This window comes from Onychostoma macrolepis, chromosome 03, assembly GCF_012432095.1.
Source record: "Onychostoma macrolepis isolate SWU-2019 chromosome 03, ASM1243209v1, whole genome shotgun sequence".
Lineage (NCBI taxonomy): Eukaryota > Metazoa > Chordata > Actinopteri > Cypriniformes > Cyprinidae > Onychostoma > Onychostoma macrolepis.
The window spans coordinates 38,489,310-38,514,100 of record NC_081157.1 but is presented as its reverse complement, the minus strand read 5'-3'; the positions used below and the strand labels follow the sequence as shown (position 1 = coordinate 38,514,100).

Below are 24,791 nucleotides of genomic sequence, written 5' to 3'. Positions count from 1 at the left end.
GTGCATTGAAACACCGTAAACCAAATTCACATGCCAGGTTCCTTTATAAATTGAATAGCTTCATGAACAGTTACTCAAAACAAGAAATACTGGTCAGACCAGGCAAAGATTTTGTACTCATCTACTTTATGAGGTGAGCATGTTCCTGTCTCAACTCTTGCACACTCTAGTGTTCAGAGAAAGGAAACACACAAATAACATTCAGCCACTTCACCTGTGTGTTGCTGCATTAAACCATTTTATTCATTTACACCAACATGTGAGCTCAAGCATAATTCATTTAATGGAAAAACATCTTTTCCTTCTCTTCAGTGTCTTAAAATGCATATTTGCCGAAACACAGTTTTGGCACAGGTAATAATATACTACCCCAATAACAATACATTCTGTGTTTGTTTTCAAAATTTCATAAAACATGCCCCAAAGTCTCTCCCAATGATCCTTTGAAAAACAAGCAGGTCACAGTAAAACATACATTTGCATCAATTTTCACAAGAAAAGTGAAAGGCCTTCACTGAAAAACCTTTGCTTTTTTATTAAAGTTTTTAATAAATAACTTTTAAGCAAATTAACAAACTAAGGACTTGAATTTCACGTTTAAGTAAAATAGGAATTACAAAGATTAATTCTGCAAACATTATAAATCCTGGTGTTAAAAGCATAAAAACCTTTGGTGCTATATATTAAAGTCTTTCTGCCGTCACCTTCCAAAGTTCCTGCAGAGGAGAGAATACATAACATTTGATTAACACCATTAATCAGAACACAATATCTACTTCAAGAATCAACAGCTCCCCCTAAAGGCAGTAACAAAAGCATGCTCGAGGGGATCAGAACAAGCTAACAAAATAACTGACAACCATTGTATATGATGCATATTCAAAGAAACAATTGAATGATTTACTGAGTAAATAAACACAGACAAGTGCTCCTCACCAGCTGTTCCACCCTTTCATACTGAAAGAACTGAGGAAAGGAGCTCTTCACAGGCTCTACCGTGAAATTCATCTTTCCATCTGTCATCTGCTGTAACTGGTCTAGACAGTGGCAGAAGTGATCATAAGCTTCACAGGACACGTCCATGTTTCTCAGCGTGAAGTTTAATCTGCGGAAATACAGAAACCATCATGCTGGAACACAAGGTCAAGGTTTTTCTTGGTTAGCATGGGTCTGCTAGCCCCAAAAGCATCCTTCTTAAGACTATGGACAAACTGAGAATAACCACACATAATAGCAAACATGTCATTATATTAAAACAGATGTATATTAATTGTTTCAGTTATTTTAGTATGTATTTGCTAATTATTTTATTTGAATGTAATTGATTTAATAATATTTAAAATTCAAGAAAGAGCAGACAGTGTTTTCCCACTGTCTGCTAATAATTTTATTTATGTACTAATTTTATTCTTATTTCATTTAAAATGTAAAAAAACACCCAGCTAATTTTTCATTACAGGGGTCTTTTTCCCAATGTATACTAATTTTTTATTGTATACAATTTTTTTATTTTATTTTTTTCAGGCAAAATATATCTTAGCTGGTATTTGCTTATATAGATTTTTTTTCCTAATATATTCAAACTTTTTTTGCATTTTATGGTGCACTAAAATGTAATAAAAAAAATCTAAATATACAGTAGCTAATATTTCATCATAGTGGTTGTTTTTTTCTAATGCACACTAATTATTTTATTTTATATATGTACTAATTATTTTACTTATTTAATTTATTAAATATTTTCTCAAGCAAATCTGATTGCATTTGATGTTCTTACTAATATATACAAACTTATTATTTATGTACTAATGTTTTAAATGTAAATTTTATTCCTTAAATTTAATTTATTACTGTTGACAGTTACAATGATGAACGTGAATGCTAATAAATAAGCAACAAGCATATGTGACTGTGATCTGAATGTCCTGGTGAGGTGGTAATAGGCCATTCTAACCTCTTTTCTATGGAGATGTAGGTTGTGCTGGGGTGCCGCATGTTGCTCGCAAGTCTGTACAATGTTCTGAACAGAGCATCCGTAAGATCATCATCATAACACACTGAAGAGGAAGTACAAAAACATCCTTAACAAATAACAAATTCATATAATTCAGGCTTTCATTATGCTCACTGAGAGCGCCTTCATCTACTCATTCATTATGTTAATAGTCTCTCCAGTCTGTGGCAGTTTTTAAGGCAATGAATTCATTGTATAATTATGAAAAGCACTCTGCAAATTTACCATCTGCCGCGATCACAAAAGTGGTATTATCATGTAAGTCTGCTATTTCTGCGTCAGTCCAGCAGAACTCCAAATCAGCATCTGGGGAGAGTTGAAATATGAGGGGAAATGAGATGACAACCACACGTTGACTTTCATAAGACCTATTTCACATGGTATTATGAGTGTGAGGAAGCCCTGTCCATTATACTGTGTCAATTGCCCTCAGATAGACTCTACTTCCCACTTACAAATGGATTCAACAGGAGGTGAGCAGACTACGCAACTCTAATAGGTACAACTGGCCATGTTAGGATCTCAGGTCTGGCTCTAAATCACACCGATTAGCATCACACACCTGATTCTCCTTCAATTCTTACCTGTGCAGAAATCATCTGCCATCCAGTCCAGCTGCCGCACTCTTATTTCGCTCTCTGTTGGATGTATAGAAGGGAAATCAAGACGAAGGAAAGAAAAATAATATCAAATTTCCTATTTGTGTGAAATCCATTACAAAAAGCATTACGGAAACCTCCTACCATGAGCAATGTGTTGAATAAAATGGTAGACTGATTGGATTACATCAGTGAGCTCATGTTTTAGCTGACAGACTTTATCCTTTCAACATATGATAATGTTGACTTTTAGGCTTGTTTATATTTTTAAGACTGAGAACATTATGTGAATAAATGAGCTTATAGAGACTGTTCAGCATGGAATCCATTTAAATGCAGAGTACAAGTGAATGTTGCCCAGTGTCACTTTATATACACACATACACACACAACAGATTAAAATGAAAAAATAAAATAAAATAAATAAATAACATTTACAGTTAGCTGGATTAGTATTTTTAGCCTCTTTTGACACTGTTCCTGAATATTAAATATTTACATATTTGAATACACACATTTTATTCATTGTTATTAATATATTGTATTTCAATGGAAATTTAATTTATTTAAATAATTAGGAAAAAGTTTAAAGCATCATTTGTAACTGAAGTTCATGGCTTTTCAACACAGCTTATGATTATAAATTTGAGGGCTGGTTATTAGACTTATAAAAGTTCAATCAAGTCTAGTCACCTTGGTTTTTATAGCGCTTTGTACAATACAGATTGTCTCAAAACAGCTTCACAATAATAAACAGGAAAATAACACGATGCAAATTTCATCAAATCCAAATTTTGCTGTGAAGCAGCTCTAACAAGACTTGTTTACAAGACTTATTTAGTTCAAGCCAGTACGGTGTGGTTTCAGTTTAGTTCAATAAATGCGAAGTTCTGTCATGAAATATAATCACATCATTATCATTATAGCAGCTGATTGGTTCTTTTTGTATCAGCAGCCAATGAGCTTGCTGCTCAACATTCAAATACTTGGCTAGTGCTTGCTGTAGCAGTTGCAGCGCACTTCAGAAACCCTCCACCTTCCCCAGCTCCACCTGTATAGATCTGCTACGAGGTGATTCATGTATGCTATATGGGGGGTTATTTCATGTATGTTATATTTGCAGCAGCAGTATTTCTTACATGCTCACAGCAGTATGTTGTGGATGTATTGGAAGTAGCAAGTTTCAGCACTTTCTCTGCCACAGCAGCAGAATCTATTACGCCAAGACCAAACACATTAACATTATCATGAACAATACTATGCTAAACTCTCAGAGAGCTGTCATGACAGAAATGTGTAAAGTTCAATGTCACATTATGTGACAAAACACCACTTCACTGAGATCTTACAACCTACAGCTAGTAGCCCCTAGCGGGAACTTAATGTCCCAATGGAAGTAGGACCTCACGAATTGCCAGTGCAAACCTACCCAGAATATCTTCAAGTCTTGAGGTTGAGCTCTCTTGACAGGTGCCCCCACAGTAGAACCACTTAGAACGCCTCAGTAACCACATAGCAACACCTCAGTGGGGACTTTTACAAGCTCACGCAGCACCCTCGATTTCTTCAGAAAATGTGAAAATCTAGTTTCAACTTATCACCAGATATTATGGAGTACATCCAGACAAACACTTCGGTTGTAGCCCAGATCTAGTACATTAATCAGTTATGAACTGAGCAAAAATATTTTCACAAGCTTTTTTCAGTCCTGCTATGTTAAATTCAAACTGTATTTCACGGAAAAACTGGCTTGTATACACAATTAAGGTGGCACAAAACAGAGGAGCACACACATAGGCACTCTGCTACTCCATCTTTATGACAGATTATCAGCATGAAAAGGGGCCTAAAAGCTGTCGCTAATGAGTGAGTGCTGCTTAACATCTTGATATGGTGTTAATGTTTACCTTGGGGTTCAAAGTGCTGCTTGTTCAGAGTCACATTTCTCTGGCACATGCTCAGAAGGTCGTCACCAACATCTGCAAAACACAAAGATGTTTTCATTTAGTGAGCTAACGATGAAAAAAAAAAAAAAAACCTTCATCCATCCAAAACAAGCTCTTTATCTTCTGAAGCCAATCACAAAGCTGAAATGTTTTGTGATGTACTGTGACTAATTCACACACCAGTGCAGGTTAAAAGACTGCTTAAAAGAAAGAGATGACACTATTAAACTGAATGAGACTGAAAACAAATTAGTGTCTTATTATGTGAGAGTTACATAACACTGACATGTTAATGTGTTCAAGTATTACTGGTGTGAAATTAAACAGAGACTAAATCAGGTTTGATCAAGCTTGATAATGTGCGGACATGGGCAACCTGACCAACCATATTCAAAAAAAAGGGAGAGTCCCAAACTTCAATAAGACCTTAGTTTACAAAGACTTTGTGGAAGTGAATTCTACTTATGGTCTTTTCTAAAAATGCCTTGTAAGAGTAAACATGTTATGTACATCACTTATGTTTCTATTTATTTATTCCAATAGGGATACACAATATACAGGTTACCATAACAGTTATGATATTAGAGTTTTTTTCTATTTTAGCAGCCATGATTAGACATTAAATTGTGCATGCTCATTTTCCATAATTTTACATCTTTAGATCTTTAGCAAACCTCCAAACGAATATCCATTTTTCATATTGTACATTTATAATGTTTTAATGCAAATTCAAATAGGATTCACATACAATAATTCAGATTTCAGTGTTGTATTTTCAATTAGACAAAATGTATTTTGATAATGGTCATTATTTGGTTATTGGCCAAGACATAAAAATAATTATCAGCTAACTGCTTTGGATAGAATTTTTTATATTGGTGCAATGTGTTTGTGGAATATGTTTGTGGAAGCCTTTTAACCCAGTTCATGCTTGATTTGAATGAACATTTCTTTCTGATGTGTACTGTATAAATTACTTATCAAATTAGTTTTTAATCATAATCTAGTGGTGCCCTTAAATTGTAGTTCTGTTGTAATTCTCTGTACAGGGATAGAGTGAAATAATAAGAGGACTTAGAAAAGGTCCAACACAAATCTCACAGGAGCGAGTGTGTTAATGAATACTGTGACACCATCCGCACAGAGCAATCAAAACACTAGCTTTTCCAGTCTACTCAACACTGAAGTTAGAAATCAATGTTTCTCTCTCTCAAAAACTCTAGAAACAGCTTTTGTTCATACGCTGCTAACATACACCGACACAGACACGAACATCAATTCATGAATTAAGGCAATATTACAGCGCACAACAAAAGTCTCTTGTGAATAACATCTGGGTGTAATATCTACAAGCCTGTGTATTTTTTCTGTGGCCTCGGACCATTACGAAGAGGCGCTCTGAAGATAATGCTGTCTTTTATTGCCTTTCCAAGCTCTTTTCTCTCTCTTTAAAATGACATGCCAATTTTTAACCAAGCAAATGGTTAAAAATGGCAGCAATCATCAAGACAAAGATAAAAAAACAAACAAAAAAACCCATAGTAATCACTGCATCCACACCACTTCCAAAAGGCTACTAAAACATCCTTATTCAGATTTTTGGATATGGATATTTACAAAATATTTGTTTATACCTCTACAGGTTAATTTGTTAACCATTTACATTTATGTAATTTTGGGGAAAAAATAAATAATACACAATTAAGTTTGTTATTTATATATATATATATAGCATGCATCTAACATTTAATTTTGTTGTATATCACAATAAATACACTACCGTTCAAAAGTATCTTATGCCCACCAATGCTGCATTTATTTGATCAAAAATACAATAAAAAAAACAGTATTGCGAAATATTATTACAATTTAAAATAGCCATTTTCTATTTGAATATATTTTAAAATGTATTATAAATATGTGATGGCAAAGCTGGATTTTCAGTCTTCAGTGTCACGTGATCCTTCAGAAATCATTCTAATATGCTGATTTAATGTAACAAGAAACATTAATAATATTTCATTATTATTTCATCACATTAGAACAGCATTTACTTTATTTTAGCATTTACTATATTTTGTTACATTATAAAAGTCTGTCACAATTGATCAATTTAATGTATCCTTGCTGAATAAAAATCTATCTATCTATCTATCTATCTATCTATCTATCTATCTATCTATCTATCTATCTATCTATCTATCTATCTATCTCTACTTATCACAGATTTTATACATGAAAACATATAGCCGCAAGAGGATCTGATCTTAATTGCGGCAAGTGAGGCCTGGAGTTCTTTAGATGTTGTTCTTTTATGACCTCCTGGATGAGTCGTCTTTGTGCTCTCGGAGTAATTTTGGTAGGCCGGCCACTCCTTGGAAGGTTCACCACTGTTACAAGTTTTCTCCATTTGTGGATAATGGCTCTGAACATGGTTTGCTGGAGTCCCAAAGACTTAGAAATGGCTTTATAACCCTTTCCAGACTGTTACATGTAAATTATTTAGTTTTTCATCTGTTCTTGAATTTCTTTAGATCGTGGCATGATGTGTTGCTCTTTAAAGGGATAGTTCACCCAAAAATGAAAATTTGATGTTGATCTGCTTACCCCCAGGGCATCCAAGATGTAGGTGACTTTGTTTCTTCAGTAGAACACAAAGTAATATTTTTAACTCAAACCGTTGCAGTCTGTCACACAATCTTTGAGAGTAAAAAAAAACATGCACAGACAAATCCAAATTAAACCCTGTGGCTCGTGACGATACATTGACACTACACCAGAGCACATACAGATGTCACGCACCGGATGCCGTGCACGCGCTCAGGGCAGTTGGACATAGTGGTGTATTAGAGGTAAAAAATGATAAAAATACTATTTTTTTAAAAAAAATTATTTCTTGCACAAACTGATCGTTTCGTGTCTTAGGGCATCAATGTATCGTCATGAGCCGCAGGGTTTAATTTGAATTTGTCTTAGCATGTTTTTTTTACTCTCAAAGATTGTGTGCCCATTGACTTGCATTATAGGACTGACAGACTGCAACGGTTTGAGTTAAAAATATTCGTTTGTGTTCTACTGAAGTCACCAAATCTTGGATGCCCTGGGGGTAAGCAGATAAACATCACATTTTCATTTTTGGATGAACTATCCCTTTAAGCATGCTTCACTTTATCAGACAGGTTCTATTTAAGTGATTTCTTGATTCAACAGGTCTGGCAGTAATCAGGCCTGGGTTTGGCTAGTGAAATTGACCTCAGCTTTCTAAAATAATGCGTTTAATCACAGTTCTTTCATGATTTAATAGGAGGGGGCAATTAATTTTTCACGTAGGGCCAGGTAGGTTTGGACAGCTTTTTTCCCTTAAAGGTCCCATGACATGCTGCTTTTTGGATGCTTTTATATAGGCCTAAGTGGTCCCTAATACTGTATCTGAAGTCTGTTTCCCGAAATTCAGCCTTGGTGCAGAATTTCAGCCACTATGAGCCAATCCCACAATGAGCTTTCCTTAGGACGTGCCATTTCTGTGTCTGTAGCTTTAAGGATGAGAGAGGCGGGGCAAGGTGGAGGGTGGGTGTGTGGCCTTAACCAGCTTGCGCTACCATGCGCTAATGTTGACAGTGGATGTATCGCAATGGCTCGTAGACACACAGTCCTTCAAGCTTTTCAGTTTGACCCAGAATCTGATCCGGATGGAGAAGCACCGGATGAAGAAGTACAGCAGGATGTCTCCGAATGGTTAGTTTAAAATATTGTGTCTGGATACGGTACTTTAGTTGGTTTGTTTATGTATGCTGTTACAGTTATTATCATGTAGCTAATGCTAGCCATAGGCTCGGATGAAGGAACTAAAAAAATACTTTGGTGTTCGTTTGTACATGCAAACACTGAGCAACTGTCATGCTTCGCTCGTTTGCAAGCCATGATGTCTCTCGAGGAAAAAAAAATATTGCGCTCACCTCGCACGGAAGTAGCTCATTTTCTCATGGGCGGGCAAAGCAGAGAAAGGGGAGGTAACCTTTCCCCGTATGACGACATAAAGGGAAGATTCCAGATTGGGCCATCTGAGCTTTCATTTTCTCAAAGACGAAGCAGGATACCCAGGGCTCGGTTTACACCTATCGCCATTTCTAGCCACTGGGGGACCATAGGCAGGCTAGGGGAACTCATATTAATGTTAAAAAACCTCATAAAGTGACATTTTCATGCCATGGGACCTTTAATGAAATCATCATTTAAAAACTGTATTTTGTATTTACTTGCATTATCTTTGTGTAATATTAAAATTAGTTTGATGATCTGAATCTTTAAGTGTGACAAATATGCAAAAAAATTAAAAAACAGGAAGGGGGCAAAAACCTTTTCACGGCACTGTATTATTCTCTATTTTTGCTTGTTTTAAAAAGTTTCAAAGGTAAAAACTAAAAAAAAAAAACTCATATCACCACCTGTGCAGTACACCGTTTTGGCCACCATTGCCACGACAATACTGGTCAGTCCTGTTCCAGCTCCAAGCTCAAGGACAGTGGCGCCTTTGAACATGCTTGCTTGTGCCAGGATGAAATCGGCCAATAGGAAAGCACCACGCCAGATCTGCAATGACAAATGACAACTTTAAACAATGTAAATGTAGTAGAGGAGTAGATGTACTGCATAATCACCCTTCATCACTGTCCTCACCTGTTTCCCTACATCCTCCAGAGGTGTCGCCATAGTATGCTCTGTTAAAACACATTTAAAATCATACAATGTGACAGAACAAATCCATTCATTCACATACATCTCTAATGCAGCCCTCACCAATCTTAATGATGTCACGGGCACCATCCTCTTCCTCAGAATCTTCCTCCTCGTCAGTCAGCGTTGCTGCAGATTGACTTAGGATAATGGGACATACTGCATCCCTGTTACAGCTGGTGCATCTGGGCCTCCTGACCACATCCAGGTCCCCATCTTCATCCCGAGGAACACTTGATTCGTCAGTGCTCTCACGGACAGGCGACTCACCGCTCGAGTCCCGCAGAATCCTGAACTTTGAAGTGAAGACTGCACATACAGATGCAAATCCATTTTCAGATCATATACAAAGGTGTGAACTGACTGATATAACTGGCTTAGAATGGTCACAGCAGCCTCAGCTGCAGCAGACACGAAGATGTTGAGTCAGCTACTGTATGATGACAGACAGAATGAGAGTGGCTTTTTAGCACTCAGAAGATATGTGATTTCTGTCTTTTCTTTATTAGTAATGATCATGCATGAGTCTGCCTTTGACAGGAACATCGATTAAGTTTCTAAGAAAAGAGTCTTTAAAACATTTAGATAGATTTCTTTGCGGTGGTGATAAAAAAGACAAAGGGTACAAAGGGTATTGATTAAACTTTTTTTTCCCTGTATGCTTTACCTAAGAGACTAATGTAAATTATACTTTTTATCCGTTTTTCCCCTGAGGTCCATTTATTATGTTAGCCAACTGACATCCTTTTGGCCCTTAGAAACAAGGTTTATTTTGTATATACACTACCATTCAAACGTTTGGGGTCAGTAAGACTTTTTTAAATAATATATATATATATATATATATTAAATACAAGGCAGCATTTATTTGATCAAAAATAAAGTGAAAACAGCAATATTGTGAGATATTAGTACAATTTAAAAGAACTGCTTTATATTTTAATATTCATTTAAAGGTAATTTATTCCTGTGATGGCAAAGCTGTCATTACTCCAGAATTCAATGTCACATGATCCTTCAGAACATTTTCTAATATGCTGATGTAATATTTCTTGGTGCTCAAGAAACATTTCTTATTACTATTCATGTTGAAAACAGTTGTGCTGCTTAATATTTTTGTGGAAACCATGATACTTTTTCTCAAGATTTTTTGAGAAACACAAAGTTAAGAAGAAGTGCATTTATTTAAAATAGAAATCTTTAATTACTAAATCATAAATATCATTACTAACACTTTTGATCAATTTAATATGTCCTAAAATATAAAGATATTCATTTATTAAAAAAAATAAAAAATCTCACTGGTTTCTCCCTGTTCACAACCACGAATTGACTTGCAACTCATTTTTGGGCTTGCAACTTTGCAGTTGTACAACACTAAATCAAAGAATACTGCATTTAAAATATTCTGTAATGGTATTTGTGACAACAGAGATGTAAATGGATTATTTTAATTACTAATGGACTATGTTTAAAAGTTTGATTGATAGAGAAAGTATGGGCACAGAACTTTCCATCAAAAGTTTAAAATTGTGAATTCTGGCTGATGGAGTCTGCACAGCATGCATCTTATTATTCAAGAGCAGAACCGTAAGGCTCAGTTTTACAGTGTGAGCTCCAGTCTAGTGTTGTAAAGGTCGCCTCATCCAAGGCGTTCAAAATCTGTCTCCTTTTGTTTTCTAAGAATAGTGATAGGTCATGTATGGTATAATTTAAGCTTGATTTGAGCCTAGCTGCTCTGTTGAGGAAAATTAATCACAGGCTATGCAACTGCACTCATGGTCACATCAGGGGTTTAAGGGCCAGAATAGGCCACCCAGCATTGCTTTCCATGCACTTAGACCAGGACCTTGTGGTGATAAATGCTGTGAGCCTGGGCATTATCGACCTGGAACACAGCAGATAAAGAAAAAAAAAAAGAAAAATACTTGCCATAACACTGGCAGAAATTGCAGTGTTCATTGTTAAATTTGCCCACATAAAAATCCTATACTTATATATATATATATATATATATAGCAGAGTATAAATAAATCTGAAATGACTGCCTGCTGGTCATTTACGGGCTAACAGCCTACTAAAGGTCAAACCTATTAACACAAAAGGTTATAGCTACTAATGACAAACTCTCAAATGTGTAATACGGAGCACTGCGTTGAAATTATGTCATTTGTAAACATGCCAAAAATAAGTGTCAATTAATAGAAATATATATATATATATGCATTTACACACACGTGGTCAGAACTGTTGGTACCCTTGGTAAATATGATCAAAGAAGGCTGTGGAAATAAATCTGCATTGTTAATCCTTTTGATCTTTTATTTTTTTTAAAAATCACAAAAATCTAACCTTTCATTGGATAATAAGAATTTAAAATGGGGGGAAATATCATTATGAAATAAATGTTTTTCTCTAATACACATTGGCCACAATTAACGCCATCCTTTTATTCAAAACTTTTTGAAACCTTCATTTGCCAGTTTAACAGCTCTAAATGTTCTCCTATAATGCCTGATGAGGTTAGAGACCACCTGACAAGATATCAGAGACCATTCCTTCATCCAGAATCACTCCAGACCCTTTAGATTCCCAGCTCCATGTTGGTGCTTCTTCTCTTCAGTTCACACACTCATTTTCTATAGGGTTCAGGTCAGAGGACTGGAATGGCCAGCAGAAGCTTGGTTTTGTGCTCAGAGACCCATTTTTGTGTTGTTTTTGAGGTTTGTGTTTGGATTATTGTACGGTTGGAAGATCCAAACATGGCCCATTATAAGATTTCTAACAGAGTCAGTCACTTATTGATTTTTTATCTGTTGGTATTTGATAGAATCCATGATGCCATGTGTCTAAACAAGATGTCCAGGACCTCCAGCAGAAATATAGGCCCACAACATCAAAAATACAGCAGTATATTTCATTGTACACATGGGGTACTTTTTATCCCTGTGTTCACCAAAACCATCTTGAGTGTTTGCTGCTAAAAAGCTCATTTTTTAGTTTCATCTGACCATAGAAGCCAGTCCCATTTGAAGTTCCAGTCGTGTCTGATAACTGAATATGCTGCAGTTTGTTTTTGGATGAGCGAGGAGAATTTTTCTTGAAACCCTCCCAAACAACATGTGGTGATGTAGGTGCTGTTTGACAATTTTTTTTAAGGTTTTCTGACCCCGAGACTCAACTATTTTCTGCAATTCTCCAGCTGTGGTCCTTGGAGAGTCTTTAGCCACTCAAACTCTCCTTCTCACCGTGCATTAGGACAATATAGACACACGTCCTCTTCCAGGCAGTTTCGTAACATTTTATGCTGATTGGAAATTTTTAATTATTGCCCTGACGGTGGAAATGGAAATTTTCACTGCTCTAGCTCTTTTCTTAAAGCCGCTTCACTAATTTGTGAAGCTCAATTATCTTTTGCTGCACATCAGAAATATATTCTTTGGTTTTTCTCATTGTGATGGATGATTAATTTGGAATTTGGGCTTTGTTTTCCCTCCTATTTATATTTCTGTTAAACAGGAAGCCATGGCTGGATAATTTCATGTTCATAATCACCCTGGAGTGCTCAAAATTGTGAATATGAATGGGAATATATTTCAGATATATTTTACTCATAAGAATTTTTAAGGGTACCAGTAATTGTGTCCAACATGTATTTGAAAAAAAATACATTATTATTTCACAATACCCCCACCCATTTAAAATTCTTATTCTCCAATGAAAGCTTAGATTTTTGTGATTTTTTAAAATAAAAGATCAAAAGGATTAATAATGCAGATTTATTTTTACAGCCTTCTTTGTTCATATTTACCAAGGGTACCAACAATTCTGACCACGTGTGTATATACCTAGAGAGAGAGAGAGAGAGATAAAAGATACATGGTGTATAGATAAGTTATGTTTAGAATAGTATACTAACATACATAAGTGCAGTATATAATGTCCCTGTGCAAAAAAATAAAATAAATAAATGCATGAAATGTTCAAAATGTGCCAAAATGTTTATTCCTGTGATGCAAAGCTGAGCAAAGTCATTGCTCAAATCTTCATTGTCACGTGATCCTTCAAATATGATTGTTGATGTTGATTTGCTGCTCACGAAACATTTCTTATTTTCAGTATTGACAATCAGCATTATTTGAAATAGAATGTTTTAGTAGCAACGTCAAATTGAATGCATCCTCGCTGAACAGAAGCCTTGCAGTTAGGAGTTAGTATTTATTTCAAACACACGCAAAAAGACGCACAGGTGTCTGCCAGCTCTTCTTACCTGGCTGTCCTACGTTGTTCAGTCTCTTCATGAGGTGGCTAGCATTTGGTAACAGCAGATGCACATCAGACAGAACAGTGTCACTTCTAAATGTGACCTGGTCCATGGCCAAGTCTGCATGGCACTCTATCAAGGACGCAGCTCTGGGGAATACAGCAATTTCATTCATATTCATTTCATCATCCTTCCTAAATGCATTACGACGTCCTTACGCACTTAAGAGAAATTATGATAAATTTGGCATTTTACATGGATTGGGAAACTAAGACAGAACTTCTCTATAGGCTAAGTTTAAGACAACTTGAATTGAACGCTTGGCATTTGTTTGGGTTCGACTGAAAGCTATTTTAATCTTGTCTGAGTAGAAATATATTGAAGTGGGCGTGACCATACACTACTCTGTCTGTAACTCAAAAGCCACTTTCTTTCTGATCGTTTCCTATAAACTTTCTCGCAGCTAAACAGAGAGCGAGTACTTCAGCCCTTAAACCTGGTAGTCAGCTCACTGGGAGTCACAACCTTGGCTCAGAAAGTTCAGTACTGTCTAGGTTTGTGTGCAGTATCTTCGTACCTCGTAGTCTTCTAATCAGCTCTGGGGCAAAGAGCTGCCAATATTTACCGAGTAGCTGACGATGAGGACTTTATATAATTTTTACAGTGTAGCCAAGAATATTAAATCAAACTAAAATATGAGCGTAACGAGATGTTAAGATCCCTTAAAGTAAGGTTATACGGCAGCTTACGAGAGGTTAGACTTGCATGAGTGTTACATTAAAAGCAGACCGTGTGTGTAAAACCGCTCTGAACACAGTTCCAAAGTAGAACGCGCATGACACATAGCTATATGGTATGAATGCAATTACTGTATTAAGTAATGTAAGTTTCTTTTTTATTAATATTGAAATAAAATCAGAAATATTTGTATCAAATATTTTGACAGTATTTATTTTTATGCTATTTAATTTATTATAATAATTATTATAGATTATGTTGATTTTGTAATAATAATAATAATTATTATTATTATTATTATTATTAAATATACAGTAGTTAAATATACAGTACTGTATGTATTCCATTATGACTCCATATGTCAACTTTGGTTTTATTAATTTTATTAATTTTGAATTTTATTTTATTATTTGGCACATTTATAAACAAAACGATTTAAATAATTATCAAATGTTTTCACGAGTATATTATTTACATTAATAATAATAACAACAACAATATCATTATTATTATATTTATATAATTATTATGGATAGAATAATACCCGTTTCACTGCTATAATAATAATAATTATTATTATTAATAATAATAATTAATGATAATTGCTGTTAAAAACCTCTGTAAAAAATAAAAACTTTAGGGTATACTACTATAATTTCTAAAAATGTTATAAAACGCTTAAATTAACGTTTATTATTATTATTGATATTTTGTCAATAGAGAACATTGTTCATTCACTCAGTTTTCTGATTTTTGATCGTACAGGAACAGAAACCTGCCTGTCAACTGACTGGAGGCGTGAGCTGCAAGACTTTACCAATTAAATTAATTTAGAGGTCCCTGTGGTAATCATCTGATACAAACAAACAAAGGTTTGCATACTAATGAGAGAGGGGGGATGAAAGCATCTGTAGCAATTACGACATGACTAATCATGTTTTGTGGTTTTTAATCACCAGTGGTCTTTATCTGTGCCACAGTTCAAAGTCAACCATAGAGAGAGAGAGAGAGAGAGAGAGAGAACGCCTACCTGAGAGTAGACCATACTGCCCTCTTTTGGTAAAATCGCCCTACAGTAGCAGTTAATAGATAAACAGCACAGCATCCAGCGAGGGGCTTCCAGAAGGGCAGCGCTGAGGGAAAGAAGAACACGTAAAGCACTAAAGAAGGAGGAGTTTCTCTTCAAACACTGCATTCAGACAAAATGAAAATCACTTTCACAGGTTTGGCCAGTTTTGTGGCCACCTTTGGTGTCCTCAGCTTTGTTGGTCTCGTTCTGGCAATTGGAACCGACTTTTGGTACATCATTGACACTTCTAAGAGAGAAAACAGCTCATCTGTGTCTCTGAGCTCACATTCTGGACTGTGGAGGACTTGTAACTGTAAGTCACTTTACATGTTTGTGTTCGACATTCTGCTTGTGATTTTTAATGAGGTTTTCATGTAGATGGATTAAGTTATTCTCTCTTTACAGTTCATAACCAATGCTGGCCATTTATGAATCCTTTGGAACAGGAAGAACCTTATCAGAATCGCAAAGGCAGATACTAAGTAAGATTGATGTGTCATATCATCCTCATATCTCATGATTTTGTACTTGTTAATAACCTTCACTCAGCAAACACGTTGCAGAAGGATGTGATCTGTTTAGTTTAAAACTCCTTCGTGTGGCTTTATACTACTGCAGTATGTATGCTCTGTGTTTAATTATTTAAATATTCATTTTCAAGGTTTTGATAAAGTATCTGATATAAAATAAAATATGCATTTTATTAGCCTAACTGTTCTGTAAAGCAATAATAAAACATAACTAAACAACTATATATATAGCAGAAAGCATATTGAATAAGAACTGAATATATATATATATATATATATATGTATGTGTGTGTGTGTATAGGTTCTTGTTCTTAATTGATTTTTTTTAACATGAATTATTGTCATTCAACCAAGGTCATATACTTTCTATGTTGTATCTCAGCTGAACAAACAGAAAAATCTTTCATTTACGACTAGCAGAGGAGCGAAACTTCAACACATCTACAGGAAGCCACACCGTTTATTACCTGTTTACATTACAGAAACAGGTGCAAAATCACAACATACAGCCTTATAAGATATTTTGACAATTTTAAAACAAATATAGTAACAGAAAAAAAAGACAAAAATACTTAATCCCTTTTAATATTGTTTTGTTTTCCCCCATTGCCATTTAATTTAAAAAAAATTTTTAATTCAACAGAAGTTTAAAACCTCTTAACTGTCACCGTCCCCTCTGTGGGACGCCTACGTTTACTTCACAATTTTACAATTAAATCCTAATCTAATCATGACAAACTATATATCATTGGAAAGGTCTAAGACTCCTAAATAGGTATTTTACCACTTTTTTGGTTAAAAAATTATGTAGGAAAAGTAATAGATTAATTTATGACAAGAGTGGACCTGAAAAATCTACATCATAACAGGAGTTCTGACCTTTGTCACAGAAAGTCTTCTTAGTTGCCTTTTTCTCTATTACGTATTAGAAATCATAAGAAATTATATATCAGTTGAAAACTTAAAATCTCAAAATTCATCCTTTGAAACCCATTTTAAAATCAGACATTGCATTCCCATGGAAATGGTACATCAAAATCATGTTACAAAATGTTTTCATTCATGAATTATAAAAATTTAAGTTTGGATAGTGCACTATGTTCAAAACTGTGAGTGACAGTTAAGGGGTTAAAAAGTAATTTTGAACACATGTATGATAACTGCACATGGGCTGCAAACTTATAGGAAATATATTTGCATATATATATTTGTATATTTGCATGCTACAGTTAAAGGCACAGAAATAAATTAAAATATGTATTTAAATTCATAGACTGCGAGAACAAGGAACAATGTGTTACAGGCCGAACGAGACGTGAGGCGTGCAGATCCATGTGCAAGCTTTTATTAATAAACATAGTCCAAACAGCAAGACGATAGGGCAATCCAAAATACACAAGCAAGAATAGAACACGGGAAAATAGGCAAGGCAAGTCTAAGACTAAGACTAAGACTAAGACTAAGACTAAGACTAAGACTAAGACAAGGCTCCGTCGGATAGCTATCGCTAGGAGAGAGATAAACGCTATACAATCCTCGGCAGTGAGAAAGAGGAAGTCCATGGCTTATGTAGCATGTCTGATTGAATTCAGCTGTGTATGCGCAATCAGTGCAATGGATGATGGGAACTGCAGTCCGGAGTGAAGTGCAACAGTAGTGTGGTGCAAGAGTCCAAAGTAGTGAGCGACCTCTGGTGGCAATTTGACGGAAGGGCACAGACCGAATCCATGACACAATGTGAGAACAATGTTTAAAGACCATTTTCACCTGAATGCCATCATTTAAATGTCTTATATGCTAAGAAACCAAACATAATGCCTTCCAATTGCCCTATTATTTTTGGATTGTCATGGAAACACTCTTCAATCAGAGGGCAGAAACACAGCTGCAAAAAGTGCACCACAGTGAACCATGTGTTTCTCTGCTAATGTTGTGAGCCCACCTGCCAGCACACCCCACAACATTATTTCCTTTGTTTTGATTTTTATTTTTTTCGTAATTTCAACGTGGCTGTTGGCCATAACCTATACTAATTTACAACATCACTCCAAATTTCACATCTTTTTAGTGCCAAAGAATCACCAGGAATAATTTATTTTGTTTTAAAATGAGCCAATAAATGTAGAATTGCAATTGCAGCTTGCAAAATGTTAATAATTTATAGTATTGATGACTGTAGAAAAGCCATTAAGAAACGCAAAAGGAAAATGAGATACAAAATGTCTCCAACCAACCAACCAACCAAAAAAAAAAAAAAAAGTCTTCTTATCTATCCCGTACATCATACACAATCAAATAATGTTCCTGTCTGAGCCATTCAAGGCACTTGCGTAGGACTGAATGAGATTTTAAAATTCACATGCTCTCTGTCCACACCTGAAACATTGTCTGTACCTGCCACAAGAGACTGTAATGAGGTTGTAAAACCAAGATTATCTCAGATTCAAGACCCCTAAACTGGCTCGATTGGATTTAGTTTCTGTTCTGCTTTGAACAATAGACTCAATAAGTCTGGGTTGCCAGGATGCTGCTTTGATTAGATAGTAGCCGCTGCACAAATCTTAGCTAAATTCCCCCCTGGAGGAGTTCAATATGTCTTTCCCTGCATCTGCTGGATTGTTCGCCTAAAGATAATCCTTGGATAAACGGTAAAAGAAACACCTTATATGTGTTCAACATAACCGTGGACAGCTTTTTTTTTTTTAAATGTTTATTGCTGCTCCAAAAACAGTGCAAATACACTGAAAGAAGATTGAAATGTGCCTGTCCAATTCAATCACCTTACGGATAGACATATTGTGACTGTTCTAGAATGAAAATAATAGCTGGCCTGATTATAATATGACAGTGTGATCTTTGACTTGATCGTGAATGACAGCCTGTCACTGTCTGTACTGCCTGCTGTTTCTTTGCAGAAAATGTCCAAACATGTCAATATGGAGACCAACAATTTGAATTGGGCTTTGCATTAACGTAAAAAGTAGACTGTTCTTGAAGTCAATCAACATGTTTTACTAAAGTGAAAAAAAAGCAGTCTAAATGTCTGTGTCCTTCTGTATAACGGCATTTAAATTCATAGATCATCATATGATAAAAAAAAAAAAAACAGCTTTTGGTCTCTCGTCTCCTTCACATCCCATCATGACTAACAGCCTTTTGTGGTCCATAATGAAGCCATTAAAGAAAATCCATCTCTTTGAACATGCTGTACTATCTTTAATCATAATGCTTAATAGATGCACAAGGACTGTCCATCTTTCTTTTAAAACGCTCTAATCAATACAAACTCTAATGGTCTCTAATAATGTTGGCAAGCATGTTCGGCAATATAAAATACATGTGTGTGTTTACATAAATGATATAAATAGGGCTGATGTAGATATACGTACAATGATTATTATTTATTTAAAATTATTTTTATGGCAAATAAAAAATATAATAAAATTTAAAATAAATGTATGTTTTTGAAATAAGACTCTTATGCTCACCACTTATGCTTATTTTAAGAATGCAATGTATTCCTGTGATGGCAAAAAATAAATAAATAAATAAATCAGCAGACATTGTTCTAGTCTTTAGTGTCACATGATCATTCTAATGTGTTTAAGAAACATTTCCAATTTCAGAATTCTTAGATAAAATAACACTCAAAAGAACAGCATTTATGTGAAATGTTTTGTAACGTTATAAATGTCTTTACCGCCACTTTTGATCAATTCAGTGCATCTTTGCTTAATAAAAGTATGAATTTCTTAAAAAAAACATCTATATACACTCTCAGAAATAAAGGTACAAAAGCTGTCACTGGGGCGGTACCTTTTCAAATGGTACACTTTTGTATCCATTAAGTTCAAATATGTATACTTTGTATTTGGACCTTTTAGGTACAAACATGTACCTTTTGAAAAGGTACCGCCCCAGTGACAGCTTTTGTACCTTTATTTCTGAGAGTGTACATACATAAATGTATGCATGTATCCTACAAAACTTCAAATTTATTGACATACATACGGTAATTTTACACATGGTTTTCAATGTTCAATTTGTACATTTTTATAGATGTGGAACACCACTGACATAAAGTAGTAGGGTAATTCAAAGGGAATAGTACAGTACTCACAAAGTCTCAAGAGCTGAGTTTTGACCGCCCAGTCTACACAAAGAAAGTCAAATGAGCTTTTCTCATTCACTCAACTGCTCAGGCTGGCACCCAGCCGTTTCCTTTAATAACGATAGGCTAATTATTATTACTGGGCTGCTCAAAGATTGCAGGATTAAGTCATTTTGAACCCAGTGGTTAGAAAGCCTGTGAATGAGCGGTATGGAAGCCTAAGACATCTATGAAATATTCTTATTCTACATGAATACATTCATATATGACCTCACATGTAACATCAAAACTGTCAAAAATGTGCCAGCTGCTAAATGCATCTGGGGAAACTCTGGCACAAATGGCAGCTTCATCCCAATATCACACATTACACAATGAGGAACAAACATCATTACATAAAGCTTTGAAATTATGCTGATTACCATTCAGAATGAATAAACAAAACCTTTTCAAAGTAGACAGACAAAATTTATTTGGTATGTGGTCAGGCAATGTGATCGTTTGTTGAGATCGTTCGTCAAATGAGTCCAATTTGCATGACAAAGACTGGACCCACTAGTGAAAAAATCTGCATGAATTGACTGGGATTGTGACTGGCACTGACACATCCAGATCTCTTCTCTTTCCAGACATGCAAGGAACGTTCATCGTCCTGCTGCCTCTCAGTGTGATCGTGCTGTTTATCGGAGGAATGCTGGGCTTCATCAGTATGTTGGCACGAGCCTACCTGCTGCTCCTCCTGACCGGAGTGCTGCTTCTGTTCGGTGGTGAGCGTCACTCTCACTTTCACCTCTGATTGATCCTCGTGTGTGGCATGAATATTCATTTTGCCAACATCACGCTTGACAGGGCATCTGGAGCTCTAGACAGTTTTGATAGTAATGAATAAGCTTCACAACAACAACAAAAAAAAACAGATGGAAAAATGAAGTCTCAATATTGACTTCGGGTGCTGAATTTTGAGAAGTAAGATCAAAATTGTTCTCTTAATCTTTAGCATTTTGTTTATGTTTGTATTTTATATTATTTAGCATAAAATATTCATAAATGCTCTTGGAAATAAATGTTTTTGCAATAGCTGTATGCATAAGAGACATTTGATCCATGAACATGTCTTGGCAAAATCACAGCAGCCCAAGACATGTTCATGGATCAACATTTTATGTTGATCCTGGAACAACATTACTGCCTCAAAACATAGACCTAACCCTATCCCTACCCATAATTTATCCCAAAAATCAATCATAGGGAAATGATAGCTGAATAACAAGGGTGCAGAAGCACCTAACCCTTGGTATAAACCTAAAACAGACATTTCCTGTAAATGTATCCCTCAGTTCTGATTGGTTGTTTGGGATGTTGTTCCAGGATCAACAACACTGAAACATTTTTTTTAAGGTAAGTGGTCGCAAACAATTTATTTTAGCTACATTTAATTAAAAAAAATATGTTGAAAGTTAGTAAACTAAATTTGTTTATTTAAATGTAGCTAAAATAGATTGATTGCAACCACTTACCTAAAAAAAATTGAGTAAATTCAATGAATCATTTTTTTCAGTGAAGGACATTGATCCAGGAACATGTGTTGTGCTTGGTGAAATCACATTCACCGTTTGGGAAGAGCCTTTTTCTTTGCATTTAACTGTTGCTACTCTTTTACACAGACACTAGAGAAAATCCCTCTCAGGATAAAAGTCTGTCTCTTTCAAAAAATGTTGGTCTGCAGATGCCATGGCAACAACTAAACCCAACATGGCCTCTGAATGTAATCAAATTGATTTGAAAACATGCAATCATTGTAAAGCAGCGATGCCCCTAAATGTCACCAGATTACAGATCACAGCCAATAAATGACTGAATTTCTTGAAGATTATTCATCAGCCTCTTCTTTGAGATACCAGCAGGAACTGATGGGGGTTCTCAAACGTCATGGGCTTTTTAAAGTAAAAAGGGAACCAGCATGAATTCCAATGATCCTCATTGTGGAGGGCTGTGTTCGACTATCATTTGTTTGCCACTGCTGCACAGACGGCGGAACAAAAGTTGTGTTGGTTCATTCACAAAATATGCATTTCCATTTCCAAGATAAATTTAACTGCCAGTCAAACTTTTGGACACACCTTCTTCTTTATTTTTACTATTTTACACATTTTAGAAGAGTAGTTAAGTCGTAAATCTATGAAATAACACAAATGGACATAAGTGAGTTTAATAACCAAAAGACATAACATAAAACAATTGTAAAAACGTGACCGTTTATCAGGTGTGATTCCTGTCCGGTATCAATTTAGAGGTTGCGGTCTTCTACAATATAAAACCAGTGGAGAATGCCTTAAACACATCTGTCTTCCTTCTCTGTTCTTTACAGCTGTGCTCTCATTGGCTGGAATTTGTGTCTACATGGCTTACTCTGCGGCTGCCTTCAAAGAGGCTGTGGACATCTCTGGCCACAAAACCCTGGAGGACATCAAGATTTACTTTGGCTGGTCTCTGATTTTAGCCTCTGTTTCTTTTGTTGGAGAACTCTGTACCGCTGTGGCGTTCCTGCTTACCTCAGCCAGAGTGAGCCAGCTGACCAATCAGGAAGAACACGAATACTGACATGCTCTCAATCAGGACTGTTCTAAGGACAGGAGAGGATGAAATAAAAGTGACATACAAATACTGAAAATTAAATCAATGTTTACATATTTATATTTTAAAAGGGTAATGAACATTTCAGTACATTTAAGTGTTCAATTTTAGTAAGGTCAAGGGTCAGTCTTTGAGGTTATTAGAGGTTAACTGCAGGGGGGTTGTAATATATTATTGTAATAATACTAGGTAACACTTTAGTAATAAAGGTGCTTCACGATGCCCTAAAAGAACCTCTTGGTCTAAACAGTTCCATAAAGAACCTTTAACATCTGAAGAACCTTTCTGTTTCACAAAAGGTTCTTTGTGGTGAAAGAAGGTTCTTCAGATTATAAAAAGTTTAGAAAGAGATGGTTATTTAAAGAAACTTTGACTGAATAGTTCTTTGTGGAACCAAAAATGGTTCGTATATGGCATCGCTGTGAAGAACCCTTTGAAGCACCTTTATTTTTAAGAGTATAGGGACCAATTCTTACTATTAACTAGTTGCTTATTAGCAATTACATATTGGCAGATTATTAGTGCTTATAAAGCACATATTCTGCATGACCACATCCTAGATCCTACCTAACACCTGAACTTAAAAACTTAGGAGTTTATTAAGGCAAAAGTCGTAGTTTTGTTACTAGCGAGAATTGAACCTTAAAATAAAGTGTGACCTAATAAGAATAATAAATACATGTGAAAAATGTAAGACCCTGATGTATAGAAACAACTTTTGTCAACTATTGCATTTTTCCGTATACTTGCGTAATGTCTTTTAATTATGCTAATTATGTTCATTTTGCCTGTTTAGGAATTTATTTTTTTTCAAATCACAATAAAACATCCGTTTTGCCTCTTTATGTTGTTATTTCATATGGATCTTAATATTGAATTTTGATGGATCTTTATATGGACCTTTTCTTAATTAATTATCTTGCCCTCTGATTGACTTTTTTTAATGACATACCTGCTGATTTACATGTAGAGTGCTAATTTAGACCTTAGATAAGACCAAACCAGTTTGAAGAATAAGAAAAAGTTTTATTTATATAGCGCCTTTCCGTAGCCCAAGGTTGCTTTACATATGCAAAGTAGTTTAGTACATCCACACAAGCAATAAAGACACAAATACAATATGAAAACACATACAACACATACAACATGTACACATGTTTTTAACTGACTCTTGAAAACATACAAAGATGGGATGGTATGGAGAGTAAGGGGTAGTGAGTTCCATAATTTAGGAGCATTAACACTGAATGACCTTCCACCTACAGTAGCCAACTGAAAACGAGGGATGGACAAAAGGCCAAGTTCAGAAGATCTAAGCGACCGGGCAGGGCAGTATGGGTGGAGTAGCTCAGCCAGATATGGTGGTGCAAGACCATTTAGTGCCTTAAATGATAGAAGCAGTAACTTAAAGTGGATACGTGATGCCACGCGTAAACAGTGAAGATCATGCAGTAAGTAAGTCAGTGGAGGTAAGGACTCTTGCTGCAGAATTTTTTGGGAAAGCCTGCAAATAGAGAATTGCAATAATCCAGATGTGATGTGAATTTGCCTATACTTAACAATCTGACCTATACAATACTTGAAATCTAGATCTTGCTAAATAAATATTTGCGGTTATATAGTTTTATTAAGACTAAAATCTTAAATCTTTCCTTACTGAATTAAATTATGACTAGGCTATTGCACGGATGAAAGCAGATGCTTCACCCTCTCCAGATGGCTGGATCTGTCCCTCACAGATAGCTTGTTATAAAACCATTCTGTAAATGGACGACAGACATTGCATTATTCCGGAAATTACACCACAGTTTAACAAACAACCTTGCTGCATCTGTCTGACTGATAGATACCTGATTTCTACAATTAGGCCTACTGATCTAAGAGACTTGTAGAAAAGATTCTTTAGGATATTTAATGCTTTTAAGGTACTGTCAGTGCTGGAGGTTTCTTGCTACAGAGGTTTCACCAAATATTTTGATCTCGGTGATCTAAGAGGTGAAAAGTATTGATTTTGGGCTTGTGTGAGACGACTCGGAAGTAATACAAGAAAATCACAATCAGTGTAAACAAAGATGATGAATGACTTGAACAGAATCAGCTTGCGCTTAAATCTCAAAATCGAAATGTAAAAAAGTATGTAAATCTTCCCTCA

At 35.4% G+C, this 24,791-nt stretch overlaps 2 protein-coding genes across 6 annotated transcripts; one reads left to right on the top strand and one right to left on the bottom strand.

The window, feature by feature from the left end:
• Positions 1-228: 228 nt before the first annotated feature.
• On the bottom strand, positions 229-15,355 carry mettl22 (methyltransferase 22, Kin17 lysine). 5 transcript variants are annotated; one of them, XM_058771856.1, is made up of 11 exons: positions 15,326-15,355; positions 13,564-13,706; positions 9,357-9,602; positions 9,237-9,277; positions 9,005-9,149; positions 4,522-4,592; positions 2,599-2,677; positions 2,240-2,320; positions 1,955-2,057; positions 937-1,105; positions 229-716 (listed from the first exon to the last, which is right to left on the bottom strand). In XM_058771856.1, exons 2-11 carry the CDS (start codon positions 13,667-13,669, stop codon positions 684-686), a joined length of 1,074 nt encoding a protein of 357 aa, XP_058627839.1. In that variant the 5' UTR covers positions 13,670-13,706; positions 15,326-15,355; the 3' UTR covers positions 229-683. The 5 variants fall into 5 exon arrangements, with proteins under 5 accessions (XP_058627839.1, XP_058627838.1, XP_058627840.1 ...); XM_058771855.1 differs by lacking the exon at positions 15,326-15,355 and adding an exon at positions 14,135-14,354; XM_058771857.1 differs by lacking the exon at positions 15,326-15,355 and adding an exon at positions 14,307-14,329.
• Positions 15,352-23,476, top strand: LOC131538054 (transmembrane protein 114). The gene is given in 5 exon segments (XM_058771858.1): positions 15,352-15,677; positions 15,770-15,805; positions 15,808-15,846; positions 20,635-20,772; positions 22,374-23,476. Coding segments are annotated over 5 exon segments (624 nt in total). The 5' UTR covers positions 15,352-15,499; the 3' UTR covers positions 22,607-23,476.
• The last annotated feature ends 1,315 nt before the right edge of the window (positions 23,477-24,791 follow it).